The sequence below is a fragment of the Triticum dicoccoides genome, chromosome 7A (assembly GCF_002162155.2).
Source record: "Triticum dicoccoides isolate Atlit2015 ecotype Zavitan chromosome 7A, WEW_v2.0, whole genome shotgun sequence".
NCBI lineage: Eukaryota > Viridiplantae > Streptophyta > Magnoliopsida > Poales > Poaceae > Triticum > Triticum dicoccoides.
In genome coordinates this window covers 658,310,303-658,320,535 of record NC_041392.1, presented here as the reverse complement: position 1 = coordinate 658,320,535, position 10,233 = coordinate 658,310,303, and the positions used below count along the sequence as shown (strand labels likewise).

The 10,233-nt window shown below is 47.3% G+C and overlaps 1 protein-coding gene and 1 pseudogene across 1 annotated transcript; one reads left to right on the top strand and one right to left on the bottom strand.

The window, feature by feature from the left end:
- The first annotated feature begins 949 nt into the window (after positions 1-949).
- Positions 950-2,820, top strand: LOC119330527 (60S ribosomal protein L36a). The gene is made up of 4 exons (XM_037603640.1): positions 950-1,103; positions 2,102-2,281; positions 2,408-2,482; positions 2,574-2,820. The coding sequence occupies exons 1-4, from the start codon at positions 1,101-1,103 to the stop codon at positions 2,631-2,633; spliced, it is 318 nt and encodes a 105-aa protein (XP_037459537.1). The 5' UTR covers positions 950-1,100; the 3' UTR covers positions 2,634-2,820.
- Positions 2,821-4,140: 1,320 nt separating this feature from the next.
- Positions 4,141-8,519, bottom strand: LOC119332404 (annotated as a pseudogene).
- Positions 8,520-10,233: the final 1,714 nt, after the last annotated feature.

Sequence of the window (10,233 nt, the reverse complement as noted above, 5' to 3'; positions counted from 1 at the left end):
CCATCTGCCTTCTTTGGCTATGGTGGACGGAACGAAACAAGGCAAATCACCAGGTCCAAAGAGCTACGGTCCAGGAATTTAGTTTCATGTTGGCCAAGCACATTGCAGAATGGCGACTATACTTTGCAAAGCAAGACAGAAGCCCAGCAAAGCCAAAGCCTACTTGGTCCAACCCTGTTATGGACGTCGTCAAGATCAACATCGATGGATCCTTCGAACCCAGTTCGCCCTGGGCGGGATGGGGCTGCATCGCTCGAGATCACAGGGTGAGATCTTCTTTGCCGCTGCGGGGAACCTTGTTAACATGAGAGAAGCCCTACACGCGGAAGACTGTGCTTTGATGCATGCGATTAAGATGGCCGAGGAGCATGGCATGGGGCTGGTCGTCTTTGAGACGGACTGCGTCGGGCTCCAGCAGGCAGTAACAACACCAGCCTTGGACCGCTCCCCACTTGGCACTCTATTTCGTGAGATCAAATTCCTCCTTCAGCTAGGTTTTATTGAGTGGAATGTGTCTTTCTGCCCACGCTTGTGTAATGTTCCTGTCCATGAACTTGCGGCTATTGGTAGGCGGGACGACAATGCTGACCATGACGCGTGGTTGGTAAACCTTCCTAGAGTTTTAACCGATGCAGTGACTGCCGACTTGGCTGGTCCACGGTGATTTTGGAATGCAAGGTGTTCCAGTTCAAAAAAAAAGATTCAGATTAGTCCATTGGTTTTTTCTTTTTGAGGCAAAGATTAGTCCATTGGTGGTCATTTCTAATCGCTGGCCGGAGTCCACCAAGATGCAACGCGGAGGAGACGAAAATTCCCACCCTCGAGCCCATTTAGACCTTCGGTGTCACATGGGCCTAGAGAAACCATTCCATCGGGCCCAATTACCGGCCCGCGTGGCCTATTTACACTGGGACTCACTGGCAGTGAGACGTGCGTGAGGGCAAAACCCTAGCTGCCGGCGCCCTAGTATATAACCGCGCACCCCTTCGCACCCCGGCCCTTTCAGCTCTCGGCGGCGGCGGTGCACTTGTGACCTCAACCAGGCGAGCACTCCTCCTCCTCGCCGTCGTCGTCTCCGATCCACCGCCGCTTCCGCAGCCATGGTGAGTATCCTCCCCCTGATCTAGGTAGCTGCGGTTCGTCGTAGCGACTCTTTCCGGTTCCCGAAAGAGCCCAGATTCGGTAGATTCACAACAGCTGCTCAGCTCTCTAGAATGATTTGCGAGCGCGGAGGCAATTCGTGAGCGGGATTTCGTAATATAGTGCTGTTAATCGGATGAAACTTCGGTAGGAATTGCGCATTCCTCTTAAATTGTGCCGTGTTGGATGCTAGTGGATGTCGAGCATGTCGGGAAGAAGGGGAGGTGATTGGGATGTTGGGGTTGGAGACACTTGATATCAACCAGGCAATCACTGCGCCTTGGCTGTATTAAGTTCACTTGCTTGAATGACGAATGGGTTGGATAGAATGGTCATTTTCTGACCCCATTGGGGTGTGAAGCTAGAAAATACATTGGTCTCGAGTCTGTCTTGTTGGTCGATGTGTCATGACTAGTGATTGATCCAAATATGCACTTTTATTCTAGTTATATGCTTATGCTTGCAAGGTCAGATCATAGCCTAATGGTTTGTGTGCACAGTATGCTGTCATTCAGCTGCAGTTAATCAGCTTGTGTACTACTGAAACCTATGGCTATAAGCAACCAGTGACATGATGTATCCCTCGTACAGCCTATCTCTCTATGGACTAAGGCTGCTATACCACGAGCTAACTCGATGTGTTCTGTTTTGGAGCATGTGATGTTACTCTTTTTCATGCCAGCTGGGTGCTTTTCTAGTTCTGCATAACATCTTTGACTTGAATTGTCTTTTTGTTATGTGTGTAATTGAAAATTGGAAATTCTGCCCTCTGTATTTTTGGACCCTCGTGATTCACTGGGAATTTTCCATGCCCCTTGGAATCAAACACGCCCTTCTCCACATCTTAAACTAAAAAACATGGTTATGAGTATAGCTATGAAGTTATTTTTGTTTGTTGTGTGATGTAAAATTCCTGGTTGTTTATTCCTGTTGGCTAAGTATGGTATGACAATTTTTGTAGGTGAACGTTCCGAAGACCAAGAAGACCTACTGCAAGAACAAGGAGTGCAAGAAGCACACCCTCCACAAGGTTACCCAGTACAAGAAAGGCAAGGACAGCCTTTCTGCTCAGGGGAAGCGTCGTTATGACCGCAAGCAGTCTGGATATGGTGGCCAGACAAAGCCTGTTTTCCACAAGAAGGTATGTTACTCATTTCTGGGGGCATATATCTTCTTTGATGTACAACTCAAGTTACTTTGGAAATGTTGGCCTTTCCTCTTCTGTTGCTTCTTTGCATCTGGATGTTTATTATTCTGTTTGATTCAGGCCAAGACAACAAAGAAGATTGTGCTGAAGCTGCAGTGCCAGAGCTGCAAGCATTACTCACAGCGTGCCATCAAGGTCCGCACATCCCTCTTATCTGCCATACCATTTCCTTGCTATGTTCTGTTATGTTTAAGTATCTGACACCATAGTTTCTTGGTTGCTACAGAGGTGCAAGCACTTTGAAATCGGTGGAGACAAGAAGGGCAAGGGAACATCTCTCTTCTAATCTGATGATATCACCGTTATGTTTAGAATGTTGTGCCAGAACTTCTCACAAGAAGAATGTATTATCTTTAATATTCTGGTTATAACCCTATGGACTATGGAGCATATGTTTTGCTATTGTGTTGACTACTTTCTCCAGATCTAATCGACAAGTAAAATGTTTTTTATGCTTGGAGTTTTGTATTTTTGTTCCTGGTCTAACTAAAATTGCTGTTGCACAGCGTGTGCTTGTGATGCGCAGAATGACCTTCATTCTTACGTCTCTTGTCTGTTTTTCTCTCTCTGGCAAATTGTTTTGGTATGCTATGTCCCACTACAGTGCCATTCTCATGGCTGTCTTTTTTGTGCCGCCTATCTGTGATCTTGCTTGGCAAAGCTGCCCCTCTGCTATCGAATACTACAACATGCATTTGTATGTATTCTCTTCAATCTATGCATTTGTTGTCTTAATGTATGACGCTTATGTTTCTTGATTCACTGGCTGATGTACCCCCTTCAATCCAAATTAATTGTACTAAAGCTGCCACAATTAGTATATGGATCGGAGGAAGTAATTTTTCTTCCAAGTGAAAGTACACTATCTTATAGGCAGGGGATTTATATAGAGGGGGTGTCAAGCGGACCAATCAATCATGTCATCGTGAACCAAAGCAGCAAACCCTTGCATTGCAATGGTGCATGTTGCGAGTTCAGAATTGCTCGGTACTCCCTCCGTCCGGAAAAAGTTGTCTCCGGTACCATTTTGCAAAAAAAAAAAAACCCTCTGCAAAGTCCCGACAGAACCCGCTCGTCTCCCCCGAGCCAGAGCTCCTCTGCTCGTCTTCCCCGAGCCAGAGCTCCCCTCCTCCGCTCCCCGCAAAGCTCTCACGCGCGTTGCCGGAGCTCCTTCTCTCCACGCCGCCGCCGCGTTGCTTCCCCCTCCTCGTTCCCCATGGCGAATCACGGCGAGGAGAAGGAAGGCTTGATTTTTTTTTCGATCTGTTATCCGACGGCGTACTTCCCCGAGGGCGGCGAGCCGGAGCTACCCCTGCGCGGCGTAGACCACCTCTCCAAGCGCACACCGCCGAGACGCCGAGGCCAAGGCGGAGCTCCAGGCCATCAAGGCCACGTACGCCGCCGAGTCCGCCAAGCGCCGCCGCCTCCCCGACTGGTCCAAGACACTGGCCCCCGCCCCCATCTGCCCATGACCCAACCCAGTCCCCACGGCCGCGTGCGCCTCCTCGCCGTCGTGGTCCTCGGTGCAGTTCTTGAGAGCCTGTTTTAGATTCATCCAAGCATCCATCCATTCTTCATCAAGCCGTCACAAGCAGGCAAGCATGCAACATGCCAACATGCAGAGACAAGAATTTTGTGGAGTGTAATTTCACTGAATTTGGTTTTCAGTAGTGAGTCTAAGATCTTACTGTAGTTAAGAGTTCAAATCAATAGATGCCTGTTTTTGCAAGTTCAAATCAATGGATGTGAACTAGCTGCCTGGTTTTTTTTTTCATTTTGGATTAGTCACTAATTTTCGGGAGCATTTCACTCACTGCAAAAGCTACTGCATTTTCCAGTTATGAGAAATGCATCATCCAAAAAAATTGCAGGACCATCAACTCATTGCAAGTATACCCCCCTACAGTGAAATGCTCTGCCTACGAAGCCGTGGCAATCCAGCATCACTGCAAAATTGTTCAGCCATTGGTCGAACACTTTTAGTAATTCTAGAGCTGTTGAGTTTTCTGAATCTGTATCTATCCATCTATATGCAAAAGTTGATGCCATCATATCTGACGCAGCGAAACTTGTGAACAATTGAACTGTCGGGACTCCTGCTCTGATTTTCCTGTACTATGCATCGACATCCGGATATCAGGAAGAGAAATGTCCAACTAGCTTTGATAAATCCACATGGCACCTACTCTTTCGATCCAACTACTTTGCAGTGTTCTCAGTACTGAGTCTAAATTGATTTTGTTTTCAGTAAGGATCTCAAGTTCTCAATTATGACAACATTTGGTTTTCAGTAGTGAGTCTAAGATCTTACATTAGTTAAGAGTTCAAATCGATAGCTTCCTGTTTTTGCAAGTTCAAAATGAATATTGGTCCAAAAAATAGAATCATCTTTGCCCATTTTCCCATATTCTGCTTCCTTGTCTGTTTTGTAACTATTCCAGGGCATGCAATTTTATTCGGTGTGGACATTGATCATATTAATTTTTCCCCATCATGCAATCAGTTCTACTTGTAAAAATTGTTGGAGAAAACTGAATATTATACGAAAGTGCTGATGTGATCACGAGCTGCAGTGCTCTCGGTATCTGGACCGCAAGTCCTTCTTGTGATGAGTGCGGGTGGACTGGTCTATCCAGGTGGAAATTCCAGCGATGACAGTAAACCCGCCAAGACATTCCCCGATTCATTACATGAGTTGATTTCATCGTCCAGCCTAGCTGCAGTCATTTTTCCATTCACCCCCGACTCCTCCGCATGTCCATTTGTTTGGTTCACCCCAAGCAAAGTTGCGGTCATTTTTCCATTCACCCCCAACTATTCCCCATGTCCATTTGTTTGGATCACAGCAGTACCATTTTCAGCCATGCGGTCCTCCAGGCCAAGACCGTCTCTAATCTCCGCAAATGGTTTCATTTCTTCAGCACAATGCTTAAACAGTCCAACGAGGCGCTCGTATGCTTGTACACTTGCATCCCCCATTCTTACAAGCTCCATGGCCTGCATGTACATGTTGAAATGCCTGTAACTGAATGGGTTGTTGCTGCTAGCATTGTCCCTCTGGTATTGACTAAGATGCGGAGGCAGGATGCCCCGTGCGTCTCTTGTCCACCGCTTCACAATATGCTTATGTGGTATCTCCATTACTCGGATGAAGTCGAGAACCTACGTCAGTAAAATTCAACCCATGAGTTGCTTGTTTGTATTATGAAATATGGTACAACTATAAGTCAGTACCTTTAGAACATGGCTGCACAGCATCCCCATGTGGGAGAATTGCCCGCACTCACAATCAAATTCATCACCACCGTCTATGACGGTCACTTTGTATGAAACCCTACACCATCTCTCTCTCCTTGTTGCGTCCGTATGTATTGCCACGTATGTTTTCCCTTTCTCAACCTCTTCCACCTGGTAAGCACCGCATTCATATATGATGTGGCCAAACTGCTCAAACATTGCCCTAGTGTATATCTTGCCAGCATGCCTTTCAGTGGCCATGTTTGCTCGGAACAATGGTCGCCCCTGCAAAATACAAGTGTACGGCGGACAAATCAGATAAGAAAGAAACATGATAATGACTTGTCTGAACTACCACAGAAGTACATTCTTACAATTAGGGTCCTCTTCTCCTCATAATTTTCCTCCGCTTCCCTGTCGAACTGCAGCACCATGTATTTTCTCACAAACAGATGCATAGGACATCCTGGAGGTATATAGTTCTTCAACATATGGTTCGCGCTTTCACTCCGCTGAGTGCTAGTCATTTTAGCACAAAACACACCCTTGAAGTACGGCTTTGCCCACTTGTGGCGCGTCTCATATATATTAGTCATGTACTCATGTGACTTCAAGTTGTATTTATCTATTAGATACTTCCAGGCCTCTTCAAAGTCATCAATTGTCAGCATGTGATTTACGACCTTGTGAATCTGCTTGGAAATCACTCTTTTTGGAGTACAATCGACCCAATGACTCTTTCGCCTTCTTCAGCACATGCCACTTGCACCACCGGTGCGCCGTATTTGGCATCACGTTCTGTATGGCCACCTCCATCGCCCGATTTTGGTCTGCAAAACAAAATGTATAGCATCTGGGTTATCCACGCACGAACAGTATACCAATTCATTACGATATTTTGTACGCTCATACTCCTAACCAACTCTTTTCAGACCTGTTAGAATTGTTTGCGGTGCATTGCCACCCATCATTCTGACAAACTCTGCGAAAACCCATTCGAATGTTTCCACCTTCTCATCTCTCACCAACACGCCAGCCAGTATAATGCTCTGGAAGTGGTTGTTCACTCCAACGAACAGCCCGAAAGGCATGTCGTACAGGTTGGTCATGTAAGTCGTATCGAAAGTCACAACATCTCCGAAAAAGGTGTGCTGCAATCTGTTGTTCCCATTAGCCCACATAAGAGTACTTATCCTCCCGTCCTTGTCAGCTTGTACTCGGTATGTGAACTGTTGATCTTTAGCGCGTAACTCCTGAAACACCTCCATTGTTTTGCGGACATCATCTTCAGCCTGATCACGCCCAATTTTTCCACACAAGTTCCGCAATGCTCTCTTCGTGAATCGTACATTTTCCATCTTCCAAAAAAACTGCCTATGATGCTGTACACTTTTGACAGGTTCACATTATTTTCCCGCAGCTGCTTCACCAAATCTCTGCTGTATACATCGATATGCTTGTGTGATGGCCAGTGCAAAGTCTGCCCGTACGTAGGTGACAACGAGTGATTGTGCTGATCCCGGTGCTCTGATATATACCACCCATTATCTTTTGACCGCAGCACCCGTACTAGAGCAGGGCATTCACATCGACAGGATCGAGTATTCTCGGCAATGGGTTTCCCCTGGAACATCATTAAGCATACACGACGTCAGATACTTCACGACATATCAAGAATCTCCTATATATAAGTAAATTAGTACAAGCTGAAAGATCGAACCCATACCGCACAGCCACAAACTATCTCTTGCATGCACTTCGCCCTGTTAACATTTAGCCTGCTTTTCCCATATCTAATGCCGAACTCTTTCTCCCACGAATACAGATTGTAAAAGTCATAAGCTTCTCCAAGAGTATCGAAGCTGACCCCTATCTTCGGCACAATTACATTCTCACCCGGAGTTTCAGCAAAAACTCTGACCAATTTCTCAAGTGCTGTCATCCTATCCAGGCAGGGGGCACGCCCTGGTGCAGCAGCCCCAACCCTGACCCTGTGTACATCAGCCAACATAATGCATTCTTCTTAAACACCGCAATGAGTAAATCATATATGTACAAAATTACTCCATATGTGTGTCTCATGGTTTTGCCCATGCAGCTGTCCAATGGTATAATTTCACATTCTGATGAATATCACTGGGCGCACAATATGGGCAATTGCATAGTTATCCATGGGCAATTGCAGAGTTTATAGTGATTACAGGTCCAAGTTCAAACTGAATACTATCTTTTCACCTTTGGTGGATTAATTTGCTGTTATCTACGGCAAGCATGGGCATTTGCATAGGTTTCAGTAGACCAGCCTACACCAGGGAGATGAGTCCACCCACTAATCGTAGCACGAACCCAATTAACTGGCTACCATATTCAGACTTACAATTCTAATAAAGCTAGACATACATACCTTCTTGTCCATCCCGGAGCCTGTGGATCAGCTTGCTCTATTGAGTGTTCAGATGCCTGCGGCCTGTCATCCCGCTCTACGGTTGCTCCATGAGGCGGCGAACAGATACGCGCATCTGCGCTGGATGCACTCGCCGCCGGCAACGACGACGCCGGCACGGGAACAACAGGATATCGGGCTGGCTCCGTCGGTACCTCGCTGTCATTCACTTCCTCAATCAGAGTCCTTCTGCAAGAACACATCAATCAGAGGTAAAGTTAGATCTAGCGCCTGACCCGAATCCGAAAGCAAGTCCAAATCCAACCAGAGAGTGAGCAAGTTCACACGGAGGAGCAAGAATAGCACCTGTTGAACGGCTGCAGCAAGAACTCCATCGCCGTCGGAGGCGGGATACTGTGCAGCCGCCGCGAGCAGACTGCAGTATGACGATAGCGGCAGGGAGTGGCCGAGGTATGAAGGAGGTCGCCCCACCTACCCATTCCTACATTTACTCCAGCTAAATCACGTCGTTAGCAGCACGCACGATGATCCGAGCCAAGGATCTGAAGTCAATCCATGCCGGCCTGGGAAGTACGAGCAAATCAGACCCACCGTCCAGACTAATTTATCCATTCCTTTGCACTTTCCACGTCGGATGTTGGGCCCAGCACCTGTCACGTGCGCGCGCTAAGACGAATCACGAGGCCATATTCGAGGGGACAGATACTGAGACCACTCCAGCTCGTGATCAATTCCTCCGCGTCCCCAGTGAAGCACCTATCGGCTATCGCTGTGTAGCTTCGTGAGTTTAGACATGGGCCAACGAAGCCCACTCAATGACAGGCCTGCAAAAAAGTCCCCAGAGTAGCGGCCCATTAGGACAGGTAGCCCAGTCGCGGTAAATTCGTGCCGAAACAAAGATCTGATGGCCAGAAACGATTCAAACACGAAATCCGACGTCCAAAATCGCTGAGGGGGTGAGAGAACTCGGATTAGGCTCGGTTATACTGTCCTAATAAAATGCCCAAAATAGTACTGTACGGTTTATTTTAGTGTGTTGTAGGTTTAGGAGGTACCAGGAATTTAAAATTGTTGGAGATGTGCGCATATGCAAAGCTAGCATAATATGGGATCACAAACGTGTTTGTAGATGGTACAAGAAGTTTGTGTCTTCTGCTCGCTCGGCTAGGCAATGTTGCACCACACACCAGGAAATGGAGATAAAAGTGCAGACATTGTACCAGCAATTGCCATGGTGGTTATATATATCCGAGCTTCATGACAATGCAAGTACTATCTTAGTGCAAAGAGGTTCTCCGGTCTCTAAAAATATTCTCGGCCACTTAATTTTAGCCCAAGTAAATTTAATAATTCTTCGGTTACTATTAGGACTTCCTCGTGCATTGTGTGAGTGCTTTGATTCAATCCTATAGGACAATTTAGTACATTTAGTCTTGTGAATCTTTGTGTAAGGAGTCTGGACTCACGTTGAATGGAGGTTCGAAAATCTCTTCGGTGCGATGAAAACAACTAAAACAGTGAAGAGTATGTAAGACATTGACTCAGAGGTTAGGGCATCTCCAATGGTGACCCGCATATTTTGTCAGACATCCATCCATGGATAGGGAATCAGTCCATGGATAGTGATGCACGTGTTGGCCATCCAATGCTTTCCGCATACATTTCAACCACTGTTTGAACTAATCAGATGAAATTCATGCGAACACGGTGTATTTCATATAAACCGAATGAGATTCATTATACTTTGGGCATACTTCAACTAAAAGCGGAGCTCGTCCTACTTTGGAGGTATAATTTCCCCTCTGTGGCCTCCGCCTCCGCCATATCCTCCCTATGCCTGGTTGCGCCGCTCATCGAAGTGGCCATGCTTCAGCCGGAGGGGAAGAGTGGCTCCGGGGTCGATGATGGTATGCGCTGAACCGGGCAAGACACCGGTGTGTATGCCGGCGACGCGGTGGCGGTGGCCATCGTGGGACCCAAGCGGCGGCGACCTCCCATGGTCTACTTTTCCTCGACGGTGGTTGCGGACGTGCTGGCCATCTCTGCTGGCAGGGCGCGGTTACGCCAACGTTTGCGGCGGATGGCGCGGGAGGAGCGTGACGACGCGACGGCGTCCATGGTGCCTGTGCCACAATGCCACTCCACGTGTCGGTGTGGAGCAACTGGCCACTCCTCTGTCAGCTGGGTTGGAGTAGCGAGTTGCTGCATCAGGCGGCCAGTTTGGAGCAGCGGCTTGCTCCTCCGC

What these genes read in the sequence shown, in the direction of transcription:
- LOC119330527 (XM_037603640.1), top strand. An exon ending in AGCCTGTTTTCCACAAGAAG is followed by an intron (nt 2,282 to 2,407) that starts GTATGTTACTCA and finishes TGTTTGATTCAG; the next exon opens with GCCAAGACAACAAAGAAGAT. An exon ending in ACTCACAGCGTGCCATCAAG is followed by an intron (nt 2,483 to 2,573) that starts GTCCGCACATCC and finishes TGGTTGCTACAG; the next exon opens with AGGTGCAAGCACTTTGAAAT.